The sequence below is a fragment of the Leishmania panamensis genome (assembly GCF_000755165.1).
Source record: "Leishmania panamensis strain MHOM/PA/94/PSC-1 chromosome 30 sequence".
NCBI classification, from domain to species: Eukaryota; Euglenozoa; class Kinetoplastea; order Trypanosomatida; family Trypanosomatidae; genus Leishmania; species Leishmania panamensis.
In genome coordinates, this window is record NC_025877.1 from 487759 (window position 1) to 511586 (window position 23828).

Sequence of the window (23828 nt, forward strand, 5' to 3'; positions counted from 1 at the left end):
CACGTTGAAGGATAAACCGCTAGAGGATAAGGAAGCAGAATAAGAGTAGAAGAGTATGTGGAAGATACAACAGTGCCAGACCTTGGCTAGCTGAGCGTTTTGTTGCACTTTTCGTTGGTACTTCGTGATGAGTAGCGCCAGCTGTTGTGTGTTTGACCTACCTCCATCTGCTTCCTTCCCTCTTCCTGCTCACAATGAATGTGAATGCCAGTAGCGCTTAGTTGTATATCATGCGTACTCCATGAAGCGAGAGGGAATTCTCAAGGCGTGCGATTTTGCATTTTATAGTTCTGAAAGACTCTTCCTCGACCCCCTTTGTCTCGCTCTTCACTCTCTTCGAGCCTGCCTCTCTCTCTCACACACATACACACACACACACACACACACTTACCCATGCTTCAATGTTTTCCCTTGCATGTGTGTCTCTGCAACCTGACGTGCTCCGGCGCAAAGACGCACGAAGCGACGAGCATTTCCCTCTCTCGCACTATTAATCTCGCACGCGACACACCAGGGCTGTACACGTGCGCTCAATGCAAGCGACGCGCTCTCTTTCTCCCTTCTTTTCGGCGCCCTGCTGCTCGTCGGCGAAGCCGGACCCTTGACAAGGTATTTCTTCCCCATCACCTTTGTGCTATATCGACCTTCAAGGTGGATTACACTTCACCTGCGCGAGGGCGATCCACGTATTCGCATCCGCTCTTGACGGACATACGTTCCTCTGCCTCAACACAGTGACTTTTTAAAGTTCTTTGGGCTCGCCGCACACCACTGTTCATCATGCCCGCGTCTGTCAGCCTACGTCTGTGCCTCAGAGTACGGTACCTCCTGGTGCTCATCTCTGCGCTCTGTGCGGTGGGGGTTCTCGGATGGGGCTGCACAGGGCACATGGTTCTCGCCGAGATTGCGCGCCGACAGTTGGACCCGTCCAACGAGAAAAAGATCCAGGCGATGGCGATGAAGTTTAAGGAGAGCGGCCCGTTCCTGTTGTCTCCAGACATGATTCAGGCTGCGTGCTGGCCAGATGATGTGAAGAGGTGGGGCCAGGACGCCATGAGCACGTGGCACTACAACGCTATGCAGTACAACCCGGATGGTATCAATATCACGGATTCGGTCGAGGCAGTGAACGCCGTCTCCGTCTCCCTCGACATGATAACATCGCTGAGCAACGTTAGGTCACCGCTGTACATGTTGAACTTTGCGTGGGTGTATCTAGTACACTTAATTGGTGACCTGCACCAGCCCCTGCATGCAGTGTCGAGGTACTCTGAAAAATACCCGCACGGTGACCGCGGCGGCAACTTGGTTTGGGTTCGCGTACAAACGAAAATGCTGAGGCTGCATGCCTTCTGGGATAATATTTGCACTGCCACACCAGTGTTGTACAGGCGACCCCTTTCCTCCACCGACCTCTTGGCCATCTCTGAGATGGCGGATCGGCTGCTGAAAACTTATTCGTTTTCAAGCGACTTAAAGACCATGCAGGACGTGCAGAGGATGGCAAATGAGAGCTACGCGCTTGCTGTGAACAGCAGCTACGCTGACATGATCCCGGGCACGACTCTCAGCGCTGCTTATATTTCTCGATGCGTGGAAGTCGCTGAAAGTCGTTTGACACTCGGCGGCTACCGCCTTGGCTATATTCTGAATAAGCTCCTGTTAGATATCGACGTAGACGAGAACGCCATGAAAGCATACAGTGCTGCGGTGCTGAAGCGGGGCGCCACCGGTACGCACGGCCAGCAGGCTGTAAAGGGGTCATGCCTTCACGCACACGGGTGTATGAGCGACAGTGCCACGGAAAGCGTAGGCGATCTCATGATATAGCTCTTTTGCTCTGCCTCTACCCTGAGGCGATGGAGTGGCAGAGAAGCACGAAGGCGAGGCATTGTGTTGGCACCTGCTTTGATTTCCACTGGACCTCTCTGACACGCGGACTTGCTCGATTCTTTTATTTGTGTATGATTTTGCTTTTATATTTCTTTTCGTGTCTTATACCAATCCCTGAATGGCGTGGAGCACCCCAGTGCGTGGTGTCAGGGTTGAGCACCCTACTCGCTGCGGGGAAGCCAAGCAGCTCTCCCTTTCCGCTGACCCATGCCGAACCACTTCTGGCGGTGGCAAGGCCGAGTGCCTACGACGTGGGGATGTCAGGGTGGCGTGTATCGCTGCTGGCGTCTGCGGTCAGGCGGTGGATGGCGCTGCGTCGGAGCGACCTGTGACGGTGGACACGCTTGCACGACCCATGCGGTGGGGAGGCTGTCAGTGTGGCTCGAACGCATCTTGCCCGGCCGTCGCCGCCCACTGCTGCAGGGAGTCTGGGCCGCCCGGAGGGACGTCCCACGTGAGGGCTGGCATGATGCGAGTGGCTGGAGAGGATGGCCTGCGCGGCGTGGAGCGGGCAGAGCTTGAGGCAGGGCCCGTACTCAGGTCACTAAGTACCTTGCTGCAACGTGTGTCTACGGCTGCTTCGCCCTGCGCGATGGGGCCTGTGTGACAGGGCTGGTGGAGGAGCGGAGGTTGAGCTCCTGGCATGTGGCAGGGAATTGGACTCGATGAGACGGGAGTAATACGTATCCCTCCTCTCTACTCCCATGTGGACTCTCCTGCGTCTGCTTTGGCTTCCTATGCTTTTCTTGAATCCCCCTTCTTGTTTGTTTCTCAACGCTCTTATTTTGCTTCTGGTTTACTCATGATTTTTATGTTTTTTTTTTGTGCCTCTGCGTACCTTCTCTTCCTCTTGCTTGCTCGCTGTTGTTTGTTTGTTGTGGTACAGCTACCACCTCTCTCTTACCTTGGCGTGCGTCGCTGTTCATCACTGGGGCGGCTTCTGAAAACCTACTTGTGCACTCTCGCTGTCCCCGTCTACCCTGCCATTTTGCACCCTTTTTTTCATTCGCTGAGCGCACCCACAAATGGGGCTGTGTTTTTGCACACCCCCAGACTTCCGTAGGGTGCTGAAGTAACTCTGCTGATGGAGTGGATACATTGCACGGTAGTGTTGAGTAGGGAGAGGCAGTCGACTTGACGCTCTGTTTTGCACACTTATCGACACGTGCGAGGGACCGCGACATCGCCCGTCGAGGTACATCCGCGGGAGAGAAGGAGAAGAAAAAACAGCAGTTGCAAGGAGGTAAAAGTGGCTTTTGGTGAAGACGGAGTAAGCCGCAAGCCGAAGAGGTCACATCAGCTCACTGTGTGGACGGAGCAGAGAGGGAGCGTAGGCAAGCAGGAGACAACAAAGAACGCTTGTTTGGACTCGTCTCGCAGAGGATTCCACACCTTCATGGCACAAGAGAGAGTATATATGTCTGTTATCTGAATGTGCTGAAGGGTGTAATGGGCAAAAAAAAACACCTACTGGATGCAGAGATAATCTGAACTCTTGCGTGCGCTTGTCTTAAACCCCTTTTTCTACTCTCACATGCTCCCCACGCTTCTTGGGACTTTGTTCTGCTCTGCTCTCTTACTGGGAAGGCGTTGACAGCAAATTCAAAATGAATGGAGAGGACACTATCGTGTTATCTGCGCCACGAGACGTTCTTGATGTGATCTACGAGAGCGCGGAGATGTTGGTGGTGAACAAGCCCCCGGGCATCCCAATGGGCGGCGATGAAGCCATCTACGGTCGCACCATAGAGTCTCTGGCGTACGACTACATGAGAGCTCGCGGCATCTTCGACGAGACACATGAACAGCTGCAGCAAGCGAGGAAGCGAAAGAAGCAGCTCAAGTTTGTGCATCAGCTGGACTTCGGTACGAGCGGGGTGCTGTGCTTGGCCTTCACAAAAGACATGGCCGCGCGGCTTGCTCACTGCTTTGAGATGCGCACCGTTCGGAAGTACTACATTGCACTGCTGCACGGGCACGTGCCATGTGAGACGGCACCGCCGGAAGCGGGTGCCTCGTGTGACCAGTCAGGCTCCACTTGCGCGCCTGATACAGTGGCACGTCAATCGCCGTTTGTTGTGTGGGTGAATGGATGCAACAAAGCATGGGAAGGCTTGGGCTGCGTCCGGGTGGTTTGCTCTTCTTCGCGCGAAGGTGCCCCTGCGAACTCAGCGGATAGCGAAGAGTTGGAAAGGCTCCGGCACCTTCTGCAGCAGCCGCTGGAGCCGGCATTGGAGGCGGCGGCGCTGTTAAATGTGAAGGGTGCGGCGAAGGACAGACCTGCGACTGTGGTGCATCGGTATCGCTCTAGTCGAAGCACTGTGCCATCGCTGACGACTACAACACTGGAGGATCTTGCGCCTGTACCGGCAGACGCGGTGGAGGACCTCATCTACCGCACACTGTCAGAGAACGCCGCATCACACTCTGTCATCAATGTTGACTTGCCAGTGGGCTACGATTCGACTGACCCCGAGCACCTCCGTATGGCTGTCATGGCAGAGCACAGCCGAGGCGCTAAAACAAGCTTGTTGGTGCTGAAGCGCACCTACTTGGCAGCACCTCCACCGGCGGAGAGCGAAGCACAATCGTGTGACACACTCACTCAGGGTTTCGCCTCTGCTACTCGCTATCCAGTGACGCTGGTACTGCTCGCCCCCCACACGGGCCGACGTCATCAGCTTCGTGTGCACTGCCGCGCCATCGGCTTCCCTATTGTTGGGGACACGTTGTACTGCACTGACTTGCCGTGGTGTGCCGCTTTGCCGCTAGGACCATCCGCGTCAACATGGACGACTGTTGAAGCGCGACGCATGTATCTGCATGCATGGCGACTGCTGCTGCCCGGCACGGCGGCACGCCATCTCGATGAAACTGAACGGGTGGCGCTCAAGAAGAAGCGACGTCGCGAGACTTTGGGACTATCGGAGCAAGGCAACGCCTCCGTGTCTGCGAGCCGCGACGAGTGGACGGAATTTATCGCCTCGGTGAGCTTTTCTGGATTAGACCTGGAGGAGGCAGAGGAGCGGGGGATGTGAGTCACAAACCTCCACACAGCCTTTATGAACCATACTCTCAAGGGCAAAGGGGAAGAGGTGCGCTGCTGTGTTGGATGTGCATTGATGAATCCAGGGATTCAGCAGCGCTTGTCTCCCTCGCGCTGATGGCCTTTCAGGGCCATGCGTCGTGCCTGGTGAGGAGGACATAATTCACTTTGCCCCACAGCGGACGGCCCTCTCCACTGCGGCGACGAGCACTGCAGCGCCATGTAATCTCACGATCCATTCTTGCGACTGGGGCTAAGTTCGCTATGTTCTTCACTGATCAGCGTCTCTCTCCGTCTAAACAATCGACCCTTCTCTTTGCATGTGTGCACTGCTATACCGACATGGTGTACCGTTTGATCCTTGAAAGCCAGCGCGCCCAAACTGCATAGACGCACCGACCTCTCACAGGGTCCTTTTTTTTTTCGCACATTCTCTCGAGCTTTTCTCTACCTATACGTGTCACTGGGACGCAAATACAGGCGACTACACGCCCACACACGCCACGCACATAGTTGGGCAGAGGCATACCCCCCTCCGCCGCGCACTTCTTCTCTCGCTTCCCCTCAAAGGTACGACGCCGTCGCTCTCGCTCTCTCTCTCGCTCTCCCTCTCGCTTGCACACTGATTTGTTTGGCCACTACTGGACTGCTCTCGCCTTCATTGTTTGTGTGATACGTCACTCTCCGTCTGTTTGTTTGCCCAGACATACACTGGTGTGGGCACTTGCAGCACTGACTATGGACGTCGTCGGAGTTGTGTAGGAATGCTACATGAAGTGTATGCTCCTCGCACTGTGGCAGATGTGGCATGGAGTCGGCAGAAGACCGTGGCGCTCTCCGCGGTGATCCAGCAGGCACGCGGTAGAGGCAAGGCTTTGCCGAGTGGGGCACCGCATATTATCCTCCTCTACGGACCTCCCGGCTGCGGCAAGCTTGCAGCCTTAAAGGTACTACTGTGCGAGGATGCTACAGTGGTGGCAGCTCGTGCATCCACCACTCATGGCACGTCTCGTGCCGGCGCAGGTACCACATCGCAGTTGATGCAATCTAACAACACGTCCTTTCACGTCTTTCACAGCTGTGAGGCCACCGTGCAAGCCTACGCGCAGTACTTGCGTAGCGTTCTTTCATACTGTCGAGGTCAGCTAGGTGGCGGTGAGCTGCAGCTGCCGTCTTTGGCCGAATCACTGACAAAGTGTATCAGCAGTGGCGGCCGCAGCAGCTCTGTGGAGAGCTGCGCACGTGCTGTGGAAGGAAGCGCTGACTTGACAGTGCCTCAAACGTCTGCTTCGGCAGAGCTGCCAGCAAACCATGCACACATCATCAAGTTCTACGGTGAGCCTGCTTCCCACGCGTTGCATCGTTGCACACTCTTATTTCTCAAAGAGTACGAGGAGCTGCGCGCCATTGCACAGCGCGAAGAGCGGGAGCAGAAGGCATTCCCTTCGCTCAACACATGTGCGGGTAGGCGGACATGTCTGATGAAGCATCTCCACCGCAACCTCATCTTTTTCCTTCATACAACACACGATACGCACAACGATAAGCTGGATCTAAACACGTCTTTCCCGTCTACGCTGCTCCAAAGCCCCGCGGTGGAGCTGTTTCATTGTACACCGATGACGGAGATTAACCTGCGCAAGCGACTCCGCAGTATTTTGGATCAAGAGGCGCAGCGGCAGGCGCAGGAGGAGCAGTGGGCAGCGGTCACGCCCATGATGGGCTGTTTTGCGGGTACCCTGTCGTCATCATTGCCCAGCGCGCTACCAGCTACGTTTCTCAATAAAGCTCGGCGGAACACGAAGGCGAAGCGGAAGGCGTCCACACTCACATCCCCCCCTGCCACTGCGTTCACCGCATCATCGAGCTATGACCTCATGGACTCAGCGACGTTGGAGGCCATTGTGGCGGGCAGCCAGGGCGACATCCGACAGGCCCTTCTTCAAGTACAGTGGTCGTGTCTGATGCCGGCGTCGAGCTCACTTGCCGTGACGGCACACCAAAATGGTGCCCCAGTCAAAGGGGCGTGGGTACAGGCAGCACAAGCTGCGGCAGAGATCTGGGTGAGGCTGGAGAAACAGCGATCGGCGGCACGTGAGGGTCTCGTGGCAACCGGCGCCGATACCGCTGGCGGTCGCGTGCTTTCCCTGAGTGACACTAAGGACGCCAAGCTGAGAGTCTACGCCTCGCACTCGACGTCGTGTGTATCTGCCGCTACACTGGCGTCGAAAGCCTCCGCTGCGATGCACGGCGAATGCAGGGATGAGGACGGCGAGATCGACAGCGAGCGTGATAGTGATGTGGTCGAAGAAGTAAGCTTCAAGGATTCTGACGAAACGGTCAACATATCTTCTTCCACCTCTGAATCCTGCACGCCTCCTGCACGACAGGCAGCCCGCAATGGTGACAGCAAAACGTGGAACAAGGAGGGTGGTGCGGCTTCCCGCAAACGGGCCCGTCAGTCGTCGCCGCCACCGCCTGCAATGAACATGTTGTCACTGCTTGACTCCCAGATGGAGCGTATGGAGGTAATGACCAGCATGGATGGCCGAGGAGCGTGCGGCATAAAAAACAAGCCGGGTCGTGTCGCACATCGCGTCTTAGCACCTTTGGCGGCTGCGGCGGAGTCACAGCCGCCCAGCGTCCTTCCGATGACGCGGGACGAGTACCTTGACCTTTCTCACGCCGTCGGCCGGTTGCTCACGCAGAAGTACTGCATTGATGAGGTGCTGGACACTTTAAATGTCCCACCACGCAAGATACTGGATTACTTGACGAACAATCAAATTCGCTACTTTGGCGACGATCAGCTGCCTCAGTACGCACACTGCATCGATGCCGCGAGTGATGCAGATGCGCTGCGGGCCTCTGAGCTGAGTGGCAGCTTCATCGGCGTGCCAAGCGCCACTGCGCTGCGTGAGCGCCGTCAGCTGGCCGACCGCACCACGGCTGGAGAGAGCCTCGGCAACATTGGGCGACTACTCGAAGCCATTGCGCTTCAGTTATTTCACCTCACCTACCGCGCCATTCAGACCGAGGTGCGTCCGCCGCCAGGCTTCGTCGCGCAGGAGCCACCACCGTATTTTCGACTGGCGTACCCGCGTCTCCGCGACATTTCTGACGGCTGGATATCGTCTTCAATGCACAGAGGGGAGAGGCGCACTGAAGCAGATTCCACTGCCAACATCAGTGAGCGGGAGTGGGTCCTACAGGCACTTGCGCGGCTCGAGAGTGTGCCTACAGTGAGCGCCGGTAGTTCTCTCGCAAATTATGGCAGCAGCAGTAACCGACGACTTCGCTTCCACAACGACGCAGGCTGCTGCTCATCATCGCTTGCATCGATTACCCCGCGTATCCAGACGGACGAGATGGACGTTATGCGTGAGGGGTTGCCAGACCTGCTGTACCGCTGCGGCAGCACCGAGGCCGTGCTGCTCGACTACTACGCCCTGGCTCCTTATATTTTGCTCACCGTGAACCCTTCACTTGCGCCGCAGTCGTTACAGGCGGGATGCATTTCCGCCTCGGCTGCGTTGGCGTCGTTGTCGCGGACGTGTGGAGCGGCAAATGCGACAGCGCAGAGCCCTGACGTGCAAATTGCCCCGGCAGCACCATTCCTGTTACCGCCCTCACCAGACGCCCCCACGACGCCCGCCATGGCTCCCCGCCGCACGGTATTTCGATTCGCCTCCTCGTCCTTGTCCGCGTCGGCGCCGGGAATGATGGCGCCTTCTGCCCACCCTGTGCCTCCTGCACCGCACCTGCGGACCTGCACGCCTTTGCAGCTGGCGATTTTGCAGCGTGGCCGCAATCCTGCAATGGCTCAGCTCCGTAGCGACCTCTTTGTGCTCTCTGCTAACGATGTTTGTGACAGGACCGCCGGTGCTTCGACGGAGAGCGATGCGGTGCTTCCGCTAATCCCAGACGGGGACGATATCGAAGACATTGACAGTGACTAAGCCATGCAGATGGGAGCGCCTGGGTGGGAAGGGGGCGAAAGAGAAGGCGCGCAGTTATAGGAGCGCGTATGCGGTATCCAGGCAAAGCAGAGCGAGAGCATGAACGGTGCACTGCACAGGACTGTTGTGTGGGTGGAGTTCGAGGGCTGTTGACATGAAACGTGAAGTTTTTTTTCTTTCTTCGTCTCGACCTGGATGGTGGCGATGATGGTGATGTCTCGTGGGAGGGGGGAATTGTTACTGCTGCTGCTGCTACTCCGAGGTTTAGCTTCAGCTGAGGTGGGCCGTGTAGTAGCGAGCTGCACAGCAATACCGAAGGCGCAGTTATCCATCATTTTTTTTTTTCGACTCAAGTTCTCGACAGGTCGGCGAATGCACCGCTAAAGATCACCACCTCTTCTTCTCTGCCGGTTGTTGCCTGCCTGGCGAGCACATCCAGGGAAAAGGCAAAGTGAGTGGAAGTGACTGTGTGAATAACCTCCTGTTGTCCACAGCACATCTGCAAGGCCCGCTTCCTTTCGAGAATCGCTTTCGCATTGACGTCAATGCGCCTCCTTGCGAGGCCGCGTTTTCAACCCAGCGCTCCACTAATGGCGGAGTATAGCGTATCTCCGTCCCGGCATGCGTGTCTGTAGGTGATGGATCTTGCCTCCTCCCCCTTTCTCCAGTGTGCCGCTGTTATTGCACTCTCGTCTTCTTCCCTCAGTGTCCACCTCTCTCTCTCTCTCGGGGGGGGGGGGGCTGACTCTCTCATTTCCCAACGCGCATGCACACGCGCACTGCCGCGCTTACCGACGGTGCCTGTCGACCGTGATGGGCAACTGCGTTCACGCGCCTGACTCTCATGGCTGTGCTTGGCACATGGACACACGTCAGCGCGCAGAGGTTCGGCGATCTCCTCTCTCCAAGTGTGCATATCTTTTCTCTCGCTTTCCCATGCGCTCACAGCCAGCCTTCTTCATCCTGATCAGCACACATGCCTTCATGGCAGTTACATACATCGGTGCCTCTCTTATCGCACGCGTCTGTCCCCTCCTCGTCCTTTCGCGCTGTTTTCCTTTCGCCTGACCCGCTGCTTCCCCGTGCTCTGTCTAGTGCGATCTTTGTGTGATTCATACCCTCGACTGCATTAGCGGGAACGCTAGTATTTCCTGTCAGCAACACTGCATTACCTCCCGCCCCTTTCTCCCCTTTCTCCGCTGCGTGAGCGTCTGTGTACGTGTCTCTCTCTCTCTCTCTCTCTGATCTTTCCTACTGCTCCTCCTCCGGAGCCACGCGTATTTTTGTCCTTCGCTCGTGGTGCAGCCGCTAAGCGCAGTGGAAACTAAAAGTAATAACGACGGACACGGAATGAATTCGCCAGAGTCGACGCAGAGTGCTCTGATGAGCGAAGAGGAGTACCCTTCTGTGCATCTGCTACTTCTTATCACGGGCAGTGTCGCAGCAATCAAGACAGGGCTTCTGCTGGATCAGCTCTCAACAGAGCGATGCAATATTCGCATTGCCGCCACAAAGGCCGCGTTTCATTTCCTTCGTCGAGCACAGCCGTCCAAGACGGGCATCCCGTTCCAGAGCATCATCGCTGACGAGCAGGAGTGGAGTGAATGGCAGGCAATGAATGATGCAGTGGTGCACATTGAGCTGCGCCGATGGGCGGACCTCGTCGTGATTGCCCCACTCGACGCGAACACACTCGCCAAGGTGGCTACAGGGCTCTGCGACAACCTGGTATCGAATATCATGCGAGCATGGGAGGTGAAACAGAAGCCGGTGATTCTGTGCCCAGCCATGAACACCGCCATGTGGATGCACCCCATCACAGCGAAGCAGCTAGACCAGCTAGCGGAGTGGTACTGCGAGCCAGATGCACGGATTTGTACATTATGCAGTGAAATGATCAAGGCTAGTCTTCCGGTGGACGGGAGCTTCGCATTGCCTGCAACAGCCACTGTGAAAGAAAGGGAGGAGGCAAACGCGAAGGAGATCGAGCATAGCGCGACACCGACGACAAATGCCTCCTCCTCGTTGGCCGTGGGGGCTACCGGTGCCATTGCTACTGCTGCTGCCGCTACTGCGCTTGGCCCTCCGCTCCCTGTGACACTGCGTGAATCGATGTACCTGGTTGTTGGTCCCGTGAGCAAGAACCTAGCCTGTGGCGACATTGGGATGGGCGGCATGGCCAGCGTTGAGGAGATTGCGCTTTACATCCGTCACACCATGAAGCTGATTCGAGAGGAAAAGCGGCGTCACTTTCAAGAGGCGCAGGTGCGGCGCGCGGCGGAAGCCCCAAGCGCTAAGTCTGTGCAGCACCCTCCTCACGAGATGCACCAGCCAGAGATGCGGCTTCTCCCTGCGGCACCTGTGCTTGTAACACCAGACACCGTGTTGAATGGACCGCAGTCGCAGAGGGATATGAAGCTGCCAGACACCGGCGAAGCAGTCCAAGGTAAGGGCCCAGCGGAGAAGACCAGTGTCTAGTAGAGGGCCTACGCCCATGCGGCCCCCTCTTTTGCCTTATCGTGTGGCCAGCGCTACCCTCCACCGTTATTCACACTCTCGTTCCTCAGCATCTGCTTAGGCTCTGCAGGTTTGTCCCTCTTCAATCAACAAGGTTGCGGCTTGCCGTTTCCCAGCCTTCGCTGCCGCAACACTCTTCCTCCATTCCTCTTTTAGCACTGCACCACAGTCTGGGCGAGGGGTGACTGCTGGGGGGATGGGGGAGATTGCGCCCCACTTCGCAAGAAGCAGATGAATGTTTGCTTCACAAGTGACGTGGATTCGCACGCTTTTCAACGGAGCACAACGTCAAGCAACTCAACAAGGCCTTTGCTCCTTTTCTGCGTGTTGCTCGTCATGCGAGGATTACGTTTTTTCTTTAAAAAAAAAGGTGCGATGGTAGTGCCCACTGCGCTCTGTTTTTCTTGCGGAGAGCGATAACGGCGAGAGCAGCGTGCCGTGCAAAGGGGGGAGGGGCGCCTCTGTCTCGCTGCGCTCGTTGCGCTTGTTGGTCTTTTTTTTTTCACATTCCTTCGCTTGATAGGCGAAAGGGTGAACGGTGTATTTCACCTCGACCTTACCGAGGCGAGCGAACACCTGAAGAAAGACAAACCACGGCGATAGCAGGCTTCTCCCCTTTCTTATCTTGCCAACGCTGGTGTTTGACTCTCTCATCTCCTCCTTTTCCCTCCTCTTTTCTCCCTCCCTCCCCGTTCTCTACTCGCTCCCCCTCTGCTCACCGTCGCTGCTTTGCTTGCGTCTTTGTTAATTTGACCATTAGCAGTCGAAAGCGCGGGCCCTGTCCTGCGCGACGGATGTTGCGGAATGACTGTCGCTGTCCCTTACCGATTAGGAAGGAAGCACCAGGGAACGCTGTGCCCTTCTACCGAGAATTGCAAGCTGCAATGTGTTGACAGCTGTTGCATAGCACACGAACGACTGCGATGGGCTTTGAGTCCACATGATGCGTTGCAGACATGAGTGACGCCAGTGCTCATGCGACGTCAGCGATAGGATCAATACCAATCGGCGCATACAATGTCACTTACACGGCACCAGCGCATCTACAAGGACCTACACTCTTCATCTCTTTTCCCTCCTGTCAGGCACCTGTGGCAATGGTCGCTTCAGATTGGTCACCATGTCCCTATTCTACATTGCAGAGACATAGCTGAGTCACTTGTCCTGTTTCTTCCGTCACGTCATGTACATTGCGGAGGCCTCTTGGAGATAGGAGCAGGACCAGTTCGTGGCTGCAGACCTGAAGGAAGTGACGGCGACTATCACCAGCACGGCTGCCAAGGATTAGGACTTCCCGAAGGAGTACGCGGTACACCTCTACTACGCCGGGGCCCTTAGCTGCACCACTGAGTTTGCCTACACCTGCTACAGCTAGGGGTAGCAGTGGTTGGCCAAACGAGTCGGGCTAAGTGGAAGGTATGGTGAAACAGCTTCAAGATAGCTGATGCGTTTCTCTGCAGCAGCGCTATTACGCGCTCGATGCGCTTCTGCGAGCGCAGCCAACGCTGGTGCGGTGCACGCTGCAGCTTGACGGCTTTGGCAACGAGGTGCGGATGGACACCGAGCTGAGCTTTATGGACAGGTGGATCGAAACCGCCATTGCTCACTGTGTCCGGCCGTACGTCCAGCCCGCAGCCATTACCGCTCTCCCGCAGCGGGTGGCGGCAAGGGGCAGTAGTACCGCACCTGCATCGAGGGCTGCTCACGGAGGTGTGTGCGTCTCCCCGATCGACGGATATCCGTCTTTTTTTTTTTCAGCTCTGCAGCACTGGAAGTGGTGTCGGTTGCGGCCACCTCGAACACTGGCAGGGGGACGCTAGTGCACTGGGTGGTGGCGCCAAGCGCTGGGCCTGCTCAAAACACGCACCAAGGCAACAAGTGCTTGGTGCTTCAGTGCTACTGCTACTATGCGATGGGGTGCACGGAACCTGAGAGAGACCGCTGCGGCCGAGGGGCATCTGCAGACGGCAGCTGCCGCCGTAGTGAGTTGCTGCACAGGGTCGTGTGGAGCAATGGGCAGTCTGCTGGAGTTCGGTATCCACGACCCCTCGCCCTAATTTCTGATGAGCTCGCGCCTCTGCGACGTTGGCGTCTGCGCCTCGAGAAGGAGCGGGCCGTAGCATCGATATCGCATCAGTGCACTTCCAGTGCTCGTGTGCCTCCTTCGTGGCCGCCAGAGCAAAGGCCGATCTCAGCCCAAAACGTGAAGTGGGTGCGCGGAATGTTCGAACGGTGGACGCGCGGCAAACACGGCGGTGCCAAAAAAAAAGGCAGGGGCGAAGCAGTGGACGGCAAATCTCCCTTTAACGAGCACTGCGCGGCCGGCAACAGTTGGCGCAGGCGCCAGCGAGGGTCATGAAGGTACTAGTTGCCCCCACAAGACCTCTGCGGTAGCGGAGGGGACAACCAACGTCGGCGGCGGTGAGCTACCCTCGGCATCTCCTCCCATGGGTGGCGAGGGTGACTTCTCTGCTGCGCGGTTCTCTGCTCAATGAACTTTGCGTAGCCGCACAGCAGTTCCAGTGGCACAAGCCTACCTGGCACACCACCGTTGTGGAAGTGTCGCCTTCGCTGCAGTCGGTCGACGCTTCCTCCTCGGCAGCGCAGTTAGAGCGAGTTTGGAAGAGCCTTGGCCCCGCCGCTGAATACAACCAACAGCTTCCAGTGACGACACTTCCCAACTGGACGGTACTTGGAGGACATCAGCAACAGCACGTGCTACCCACCGCCTCGCTATGCGTTGTCAAAGTCATCGGGAAGAAGCTGCTTGCTCCAGCGGAATACTGCAGTGTTCACGGCGCGAGAGCCACGGGAGTGTATGGTTGCACGACTGATGGTGGACAATGCAACAGCGTTGGAGTGTCACAGCGCGCTCCTTAGCGCGGGAGGTAAGTGAGGAGGAGATACAGCGAGTGCAAATGGCATGACAGTCGAAGGGAGCAGGGTAGGCGACCAGCAAGGTGTCCTTCCGATCCGTTCCTGTAGCGAGCGAAAAGTGTGTGCCTCTCGGTAGAGCTCCTTGGCACCAGCGAATACGGTACCTCCTCTCGGGGGCGGTGAATGGCACGTGCACGTTGCATTGCCGTATCCCCACATCCCTTTTTCCCACTCTCCTCCTCCTCCCGTCGCGTTGTATTTGCGTGGTGAATGCGTATTTTTTCTCCGTGCGCCCTTTTCCCTGCGCTGCGCGTTAGATTTATGCGTTTTGTTGTTGTTGTTGGTCGCGCCGAAGGTGCGCCTTCCTTCTCGTTTCGCCCGCTACTACCAAGACAACAACAAACAAAGAAACCGCGTCTCTCGTACATGGCAGGCAGAGCCGTGCGCGTGGGGGGTTGGTGGGGAGGGGAATAGAGAAGGGAGGGGAGGGGGAGAAACGACTCTCTCGATAATACCCACACTTTCCTTCACAAACATGCGCACCCTTATTGGGCTGCAGCCTCTCATGTAATTGTGCCTCTGTCGCTAAGCTGACGTGCTTCGCTCTGGCGGGTTTTTTTTGATTACACTTCTGTGCGCTTCTTTCTGGGAAGTGCAAGGGCGGCCTTGCGTTTCTCTCAAGCATCGCCCTGTCGAGTAGCGCAGCTGGTGTGGCGGCTGTCGTATTTTGCTCGTTGAGCAGCACAGACACTGGGGCTGGATGTTCATCTTTCTCTACTTCGAAGGCTACTTTTTTTACTTTCGCTTTTGTTGCCTGAGTTGCCCACAGTGAGGGGGGCGCTACACCCACACCCCCACACACACACAGACGCGCTCCGAGCAGGCAATCGTGCAGACTGGGGTCCTTCGCATCACTAAATTGCAAACGTCGTGGCGCACCTCTCTGCGCCGCTTGTGTATGCGCATTGACGTCTTGTCATTTCTCCATCTCTTCTCGCCTTCCCCCCCTCCGTCCGGCTTGCGAATACAGGCACGCATGCTCACATACACTGCTCCACAAGAAAACATTATAGAGGACAATGACATCCTCGTCCACCGCAGACAACCACAGTGAGGTTGCCGGAACAGTCGCAGCCTCGACCTCCATCTGCGGCAGCCGCGAAGTAACCGCCTCGCTTCCGATGGCGCTGCCCATACTGAGGGGTACAAAGAAGGAAAAGACTGAGAAGGCGTTCTCTTTTAACCGGTACCCCAGTCGAAAGATTGGCCTGCGGCTGGCATATCACGGCCACGTGCACGACGGCCTCGCAAAACAGAAGGAGACGGACAACACTGTCGAGGGGCTCGTGTGTGATGCGTTGCGGCGGGTTCGGCTCATCCCGGAGGACGGACCGCACAACTTTGGACGGTGCGGTCGCACAGACAAGGGCGTCAGTGCTCTTGGCAACGCCTTCTCGCTCACCGCACGCGCGTCGTGCACTGCAGACGCGGATCCGCAGCTGCCTCCACTGGACTATTGCAGCATGCTGAACAACGTCCTGCCCTCGACGATTCGTATTGTTGGCTGCGCGTTAGTCGATGACCGCTTTGATGCGCGCTTTTCCTGTGTCCATCGTACCTATCGCTACTACTTTTGCCACCGTGGGCTCAACCTGGCAGCAATGCAGGAGGCCGCTGCCTTCTTCTTGGGAACGCACAACTTCCGCAACTTCTGCCAGATGGACGTTGTGAATGTGAGCAACTTCACGCGAACGGTGCTCTCGGTTGGGCTGCACCCGAGTGAGGAACTCCCAGAGCTGATCTCCTACCTTGAGATCACGGCAAACTCGTTCTTGTACCATCAAATTCGCTGCACCATGGAGGTGCTGTTCCTCGTTGGCCGCGGGTTGGAGGCCCCTAGCGTGGTCCAGACAATGCTAGAGCTAGGTGATTGCAAGCCAACATACCCCCTTGCAGACGGTACCCCGCTGATATTGTGGGACTGCGCCTTCGACAATGTTCAGTGGCAGCTGTCCCACAGTGCGTTCCAGGCAGCTGAGCAGGTGCTGCAGGACATTAGCACAGCGCTGCTTATCCGCGCCACATCAGCGGCTGCTATGCGGTCTCAACTATTCCGCTGGTACACCGGTACCGTAGACGTGTTTGCTAGGGAGAAGTTGGAGGAGGAGGACGCAGCCGGCAGAGTCCGCTCGTGCGCTGTTGTTCGACACGATCCCGAGGTGCGGCGCCTGGATGGGTGGTCCATCACGGGGTGCGACTGGACAGAGTCGGGTACCGCTAGACGGATGAAGGCGCGCAAGCGCGACCTGCTCTACTACATCCGCACGGACGCTAACAAAGGGAAGCCCCCGTTGGCGACGACGAGCGGTGAGGCAAAGGCTTCCCCGGCAGCAGAAACCCGAGCGAGCACCCCACTGATGCCGATGAACTACGTGCCTCTTTTGCAGCGTGAGACGGAGCGCACCTACGAGGAGGAGGTGCGGGGGCTGAGCGACAAGAAGCGTGCGCGGTACGAAGTGAATGAGGCGAAGAAGGCAGCCGGTGCCGCGGTGCATAAAGAGATGACGGGTGAGGACTAATGCCCTGGTACGGTCACGTATGCTGAGCCACACACAGACACACACACACACATACATACATATGGCCAACGCGGTGCACTCATCTCCTTCACCGTGATGGAGAAAAAACGCGGATGACGTGGTGTTCTTGAGAGGAGAGGAGAACAGTGCACAGGGGTGCAGTGGCAGCATGATGGCAATTGGTTTAAGCGCGGGTAATCGAACATGGTTTAGAACGAAACGAAATTCAAGCACAAATTCAGGCGGCTAGGTGGGTTGGGTTTCCTACGCCCCTCGTCAGCGCACTCCTGTGCACAGTTGTCCAGGAAAGGGGCGTGGTCAAGTGCTTTTTCCATGCCTGGGCCTTTTGGGGACACGAATACACACCACTGAGCAGGTCGCCTTTCCCCATTTCTGGGTAAACAAGCCATCATCATGTTTCAGAGAGAGAGGCACGAACATGCGCTTCATTGACGGCACCCACCTCCTCCCCCTTTTCTCTCCACCCCATCTTAGTGCTTTGCACTCATGTGCTTGGATCATCGATTCTCTGTTTCTTCTCCACTTTGTGGCTCCCTCATGTAGGCGCAGCCTCTAACCCTGCGGCATCTCAGTAGTTCCTCATCGCCTGCTTTCCCACCCTTCTTCCCCCAAGGGCAGCAGTATCACATTGAGGCCTAAGTGGACAAGAGTTACCTATCCCAGCAGCACCATTAGTAACGTGCGGCGGCGTTGTGTGCGGACGAAGACCTGTGCTGTGCAGTGTGTGGCTGCTGTCGAAAGGAATCCTCTCTTGGATTTGCATTGCACTCTCATTTCTGTTCTGTCACCCCTTCCCGTTCCTGCGCGCTGGGGTTTTGTCGACTCACTTGCTCTAGTGTGGGCCGCTCTTCCTGCCTCTCCTTCCCCGCTGTTTTGTACGGCGGCACCTCGACTCCTCTCGTGACGCCTTTCCTTCTCACATGTGATTTTCCTGCTTTGCGCATGCACAAATTTTCTCTTCGTTGCACTTCCTCGTCACTCTTCACGTATTGATACTTGGATTTGCTCCCGGAGCACGCATACGCCGACCCAGCCGAACACACCGAAAGGACTGTTCGTGGGCGTAATCAAACCCGCTCACTAGATGCCCGGTTCTTCATTGCACTCACCCTACCTCCCTTTGTCTTCCCTGTGGGCGCGCAGGTCTTCGTTTTAAATCCCTACGAACTCCACCTCCCGCGGGTGTGAGCACTCTCGTCTCTCCTCTCAGTTTGCGTAGCGCAACAACAATAACAACGCTCTCGCACACACGCGCGCGCCGAGGGTAAAGTATGACGAGTCCCGGAGTCGTTTGGGATGGTGCTTCTCTTCTTCTCGCCACCGATGTGGCAGGGGTAATTCACTGCTACCGGTACACGACGGAGAAGGTGTGTGGCGATGACACCGACGATGATGATGAGCGTGTTGCCGTCTTGACACACCTTTGGTCGCGTAGTATTGGGGACGAGGAGGTGCCGTCTGAGTTGTTGACGGAAAATGATAGTAGCACGTATTCATTGGCGTCTTTGACTACAGGAACCCAGCAAACGGTGCGGGACGCACGCGCTGGATTTCAGTGTACACTTTCAAAGCGTCTTCTCCGCCTACAGTCCGCCTCGGCCATGCCCGCTCTTTCGGTGGTGCCGGACCCATCGGGAGACCACGGCGGTCTGTCGTCTGGACTACCCAAGAAGTCGCGTTTGACTGGCGGGCAGAGCAGCACCAACGACTGCAATGCAGACATAGCGTATAGCACTACCGCCCAAGGCACCAGAGAGGGAGGGAGCAACAGCAACTCTCCAGCAGCGGTAGCGCATTATCTTCGACGACAGGCGATCGACGCCCAGTGTCCGTTCTGCACATGGGCGTCTTCCTTATCTTCGTCACCGTCTGCTGCACTCGCCTCAGTCTGCTTGGCGTCCACTCCCGAGCTCGCCTGCGCCTCGCCTGTTGCCGTTCGTGAAAAGCTAACGAGTGCAGTAGTCTCAGCTGCTTCCCCGTCGTGTCGTATCGGCACGGGCGACCGAGCCGAGATGGAATGTAGATGGAGCAAAGGACCGGAAGAGACTGATGGGGGTTGCTGTGGTAGCGCTGGTAATTGCGAGAACCTCTTTCGACCCTGCGACTTTATGGCTCGAATCCCGGAGGCTGCCTACAACACTTTCAATGCGAGTGCGACAGCTCAGCCGGCGGTAGAGACAGGCGCTATCATGTCCACTGATCGAAACAATCCGGTAGTGGGGTGCAGGTCCAGCCCATCTGCCGAGGTCGCATGGTATTGGCGCTGCCCACGCTCCGTCTTCGATGCGCGCACGGCACCCGACGGTAAAAGCAGCGACATAAAGCACACAGTGCACAGACACGTTGTGAGCGAGAATGAAACCAGTCAGCTAAGCAGTGACAAGACGGAGAAGGAAACGACTAAGTTTGGTGACGATGCCGCAGTGGAGCATCTATGGATGTCTTTGCCCGAGGCAGTGAGGCACTGGAATGCCATCTGCTGTCATCATCACCAACTGCAGCTCTTGCGCCACATGGAAGAGCGGTACAGCGAGCTGGATCTATTCACAGGGGCATCGCTTGGTAGTGTTGCTTTGACGGCTGACATGGCTGCGGCGACCGAATCAGCGATCCTAGATGCAACATCGTCTTCCAACAACTTGGAGCACAGCATTTTCTCTTCCATCAGTGACGGCAGCAGCACCGAGAGTAGCAGCGACAGCGTTGATGGCGTCTTTGATGCGACTGGCGACGGAGTGCCGCGTGCGGTGTTATCGCTGAAGACGCAGCGATATCAAACACTCATCATGCAGGCGCGAGTGCCCCGCTCTCCCACGAAAGTCGCTAAAAAGAAGACAAGGAAAGCCGCAATGGCTGCTCCGATACGGAAAACAGCTCACAGGTGCTTGGCAAAGCTCTCCGCACCGGTGATTCAGCTTGGTCTAACATGGCACCAACTCAGACATAGAGTTCATAAGGAATTGCCTTTCTCCGATGCCGATGATGAGGGTGTGGAGGAGGGACATCAGGGAGAAGCGGAGCTGGTTACTGTACCTCAAGGCGAGGCTGCACAATCATTTCCGTCGAGCAGCAGCGAGAGTACGCTTCACAATAGCAGCACAAGTACGTCGGACATCGACATGGATGTCTTGGCGGGCCGCAAGCAGCTCCCCCCGCAGTACTCCTTTGTCCGCGCTGTCAGTCGTGCATCGTCGCAATCTTTCATTTCTGCAACTTCGCAGAGCGGCGCCGGCAATCAACCAGCAACGTGCTCGAGAAAGACGCCTGCAAAACAGAAGCGTGCAGAAGCTGGCAGAAGCGCAATGCCCTCCGCAGGACGCGAGGCAGTGCTGCATGACATCCCGGTAAGGTGCGGGCCGGGCGGATGCGTGTACGGAGGAGTTGCTGGAACGGTTGGCAGCATCACCACCACCTTCGCAAGCGTTGAGACGGTGCCTCCGCAGTTTCTTCTTCTTCTGCAGCTGCCTCTCCCTCTTGTGGAGGCGTTCTGGATAACCCTGCCGTCATCCTCCGCATCGCAGAGCTCACAGAATGGCAGCGAAGCGGCGAACCTGTATCGCGCAGGCGAGCGGTCTATGTTTGCAGTCGAGCTACGGCGTGTGCCGTGGCTTCCCCACGACGTCTGCAGTCTTCAGGCTGCCGAGCCTGCTGTCGATGCACCGATAAACGCCGCCAGACCATTGACCGCATTGTTGGGTGGTGCCAGCGCATCAGTGGGACTGACGACTCTGCAAGGATTTGTCCTCGATGCGCAGGGGGTATCCTCGGCGCCGCGTGCGATGTCTGTCGGGTTTCCGCGCATCTTGCGTACGCTTTCTGCCTATGACATATGTATCGCTAAGAGTGCATCTGTGCATAGACCTCGGCTTGTGCACGACACCGTGGGAAATGTCGAGGAACTTAGCGCCTCTTCCGACGCAAGGGAGCGCGAGCGGTCTGCTAAGGAGGAAACGGCGCCAGAGTATCGCAACAGTCCTCACGCTATGCCCGCGGGAAGCTCGCACACATCCTTATTCTACAGGAGCAACAAGAGAAGCAGCAGCCTCTCTCACAGCATCCGCCCACCTCCGAGCAACTACAGTCCGGCGATAAATTTTTTTGACGAAAACTTCGAGCCGCTCATGCTACTTGGTCGCGGCGTTAGTGGGGCGGTGCTACTAGTGCGACATCGCTTCACCGGCGTCTTCTACGCCATCAAGGTGCTGGTCGCTCGCGACTACGAGAGTGAGCGGGATATTCTGCAGGAGCTGCGGGTTCATGCGATGTTGGAAAACCGATACGTAGTGCGCTACCATACCTGCTGGTCCGAAGTCATCTCCCCCACCCGTGCACAGCAGCTGGCGTTCATTGGTGTGTGCCACTCGTACGAGGCGAATATGGCACGCCGCAAGCGACTGGACTCAGCCTCTTCTTCCTTCTCGTCCACGATGCCTAGACGGAGCGCACGGGACGGCACCTGGCACCCACGCGCAAACTCCGATGGATGCATTCCCACCAGGTCGCAGTTGCGCAGTGCGCCTGGTGGGTGGGATCACCTGAGGCTCCCAAGCCATTTGAGCACGATTCTTGTGGGGAGTACTTCAACGAGTGAGTCGGCGACGCCGGAGGTGGCGCAGAAGCGATCGCGTCCGCAACTCCGCGGCAGCGCTTGGAGTGCAGCCATCATGGACGAACTTGCTGAAGATTTGACGGATGAGGAAGGGGACGAAACGCTTCTCGGCCAGATGGAGAAGTGGCAAGGATGGGCAAGTGATCGGTTGGGGTACTCAGGTCCAGGAATGCCGTCACCTACAGCGATAGAGCCACAACCCGCACGGCACCCTCTAGCCGTTTCGTCGCCCTCTCCGGCTGTGCGGAACACGCATGCTCTCCTAGCTTCACTCCGACTACGCAAGAAGCCGCCCATTGCCTCTGTTCTCAGCTCCGGGCCCCCCTTTGCCGCCTCAGACAGCATGGGTGGCACCACTGTTCAGGAAGTCTATGACGGCGAGGAAGAAGAGGCGGAGTCCATCTTGGATTATACGCAAGGGGGCGACTACAGCAGCAGCGTGAGTAGCGGCAACAGCTATGGCAGACCTGCACCCGAGAAGGACAGCCTCCAGCGGCAGAAGGGGCACACCATCATTGGCACACGTGTGGTGTTCCTGCAGATGGAGCTGTGCCAGGGGACTCTTGCGCAGTACCTCGCCTCGCGCGCTTCCATTAATCGCGTGGAGAACTTGATCATTGCCATGCAGATGGTGGCAGGTGTGCGGTACCTGCATCATCGCGGCATCCTGCACCGTGACGTGAAGCCGACAAATGTCTTTCTGGATTACCGGTGCCAATACGACAAGACAGTCCACCAGTTGAACATGTCGGACACAAGCAGTGCTGATGGAGGCTCTGAGGACGAGGATAGTGCGGAAGCTTCCTTGGGGTTTTCAGGGTCGCCTGCCTCTCCCTGCAGCGCTGCGGCGGCAGGGAACGGCGAAGGCGACAACGAGGCCTGTGAACCTCTGTCATCGTCAGCCCTAACCTTGTGTCGACGTCGCCCAAGAGTCTGCTCGCCGGAGCTTCCGTCCGGTGGCTGCAGCCCGAGCGTGTCGTCTGCGCCGCGGCGCTCCTCTATCGTACCACCTGGCATACAGAGCCTCTACCCTGCTGTCCCCTCCTCTCTCGCGTCCGACTGGAATGCGAGGATGACCATGACTTCGCTGAGCAACTTGCCTTCATGGGATGGCGAGCGGGCAGTCCTAGATTTCGTCATGCACGCGCCTCACCGCATCGCTTCTGAGATGCTGCAGGAGCGACTGCTTCGGCGGCCGCCACCACCTGCGGTTTGCCAACGTGCCAGCTCGAAGTGCAAGATGATGGAGAAGGAGATGGGCTCCTCGGATGCACCGATGCCACTTATGGCGCCCAATGGTGGTCGTAACTTTCGCCGCCGTTTAGCGAATTGGCTGCTCCACCGCTTTGTGCAGGTACGCCTGGGAGATTTTGGGCTGGCTAAGTTTCTGTATCAGCAGGAGCTGCGTGTGGACGGCTTTGTTTCGATGAACGCGATCAACACTACTGGCGTTGGCTCTCCGCTCTACGCGAGCCCAGAGCAGCTTCAGGGGAGTCGGTGCACACCTGCCTCGGATGCCTTCTCGGTTGGTGTAGTACTGGCGGAGATGTATCTTCAGCCCAAGACCGTTGCGGAGCGTTTGACGGTGCTGCGCGAGGTGCGTGAGGGGGTCTACCGAGATACGACGCTGCTTTCCCGGTTCCCTGAGCTGAAGCTGGTGCGGCGCTTAACTGCAGCACAACCAGAGCGCCGTATGACCCTCGCGGCGCTCCACAAAGACCTCAAGTCCTTTCTTGAACAAGCACTGCACGAGGAGGTGTGCCGTCACTACGAGTAGCGCCATTCGCAGTCTGCTGTCTGACCCGACAAGGATCACTCTGCGAAGATGGAAAGGTGTGTGTGTGTGTGTATGTGACGGTGGATGTGGTCACACAGAGGGAGGGTGGTGGTCTCGCACTTATATGTGAGTCAAAGAGAGCACCACAGTTCCGGAGATGCGCGCATGCTCGAGCAGCTTCACGCTTCTCTCGGGTCCCCTTTCCTCCCTTTCCTCCCTATTCCCCTGCTTTGCTGCCTCATGTGGCATCCTTGCGTACATCTGTCTTTGCGGGTTACTGCGAGTTGGCAGAGAGGCTAAAGGCGGTGTCGCATGCGACGCAGACGAACGAAAAGGAACCCGTACGAAGGCGTAGTAACAGAGACGTACGCAGTGCTTTTTAGAGCGAGGGAGTGGCGGTGAGCGACCATTCCTCCTCCCCTCCCCGCAGGATTTCCTGCAAAGAGGAAGGAAAAGAGAGAGGGGGGGGGCGGACATCTGCCGCTGCTGTCTTTGTGCTATGGTTTGTGCAATCGTAGCGCCTCTCTGAATTGGGTCTATGCACACGCGT

At 57.2% G+C, this 23828-nt stretch overlaps 6 protein-coding genes and 1 pseudogene across 6 annotated transcripts; all 7 read left to right on the forward strand.

Annotated features, from left to right (window-relative positions):
- Positions 1-780: 780 nt before the first annotated feature.
- LPMP_301490 (p1/s1 nuclease) lies at positions 781-1830 on the forward strand (the record flags this gene model as incomplete). The annotated part of the gene is made up of 1 exon (XM_010702874.1): positions 781-1830. One exon carries the CDS (start codon positions 781-783, stop codon positions 1828-1830), a length of 1050 nt encoding a protein of 349 aa, XP_010701176.1.
- Positions 1831-3572: 1742 nt separating this feature from the next.
- Positions 3573-4931, forward strand: LPMP_301500 (pseudouridine synthase, putative; the record flags this gene model as incomplete). The annotated part of the gene is made up of 1 exon (XM_010702875.1): positions 3573-4931. The coding sequence occupies one exon, from the start codon at positions 3573-3575 to the stop codon at positions 4929-4931; it is 1359 nt and encodes a 452-aa protein (XP_010701177.1).
- A 772-nt stretch (positions 4932-5703) lies between these two features.
- Positions 5704-8898, forward strand: LPMP_301510 (hypothetical protein; the record flags this gene model as incomplete). Its single annotated transcript, XM_010702876.1, has 1 exon — positions 5704-8898. One exon carries the CDS (start codon positions 5704-5706, stop codon positions 8896-8898), a length of 3195 nt encoding a protein of 1064 aa, XP_010701178.1.
- Positions 8899-10248: 1350 nt separating this feature from the next.
- Positions 10249-11376, forward strand: LPMP_301520 (hypothetical protein; the record flags this gene model as incomplete). Its single annotated transcript, XM_010702877.1, has 1 exon — positions 10249-11376. One exon carries the CDS (start codon positions 10249-10251, stop codon positions 11374-11376), a length of 1128 nt encoding a protein of 375 aa, XP_010701179.1.
- An 843-nt stretch (positions 11377-12219) lies between these two features.
- LPMP_301530 lies at positions 12220-12753 on the forward strand (annotated as a pseudogene).
- Positions 12754-15371: 2618 nt separating this feature from the next.
- LPMP_301540 (pseudouridine synthase A-like protein, putative) lies at positions 15372-16871 on the forward strand (the record flags this gene model as incomplete). Its single annotated transcript, XM_010702878.1, has 1 exon — positions 15372-16871. One exon carries the CDS (start codon positions 15372-15374, stop codon positions 16869-16871), a length of 1500 nt encoding a protein of 499 aa, XP_010701180.1.
- Positions 16872-18163: 1292 nt separating this feature from the next.
- On the forward strand, positions 18164-23278 carry LPMP_301550 (protein kinase, putative; the record flags this gene model as incomplete). The annotated part of the gene is made up of 1 exon (XM_010702879.1): positions 18164-23278. One exon carries the CDS (start codon positions 18164-18166, stop codon positions 23276-23278), a length of 5115 nt encoding a protein of 1704 aa, XP_010701181.1.
- Positions 23279-23828: the final 550 nt, after the last annotated feature.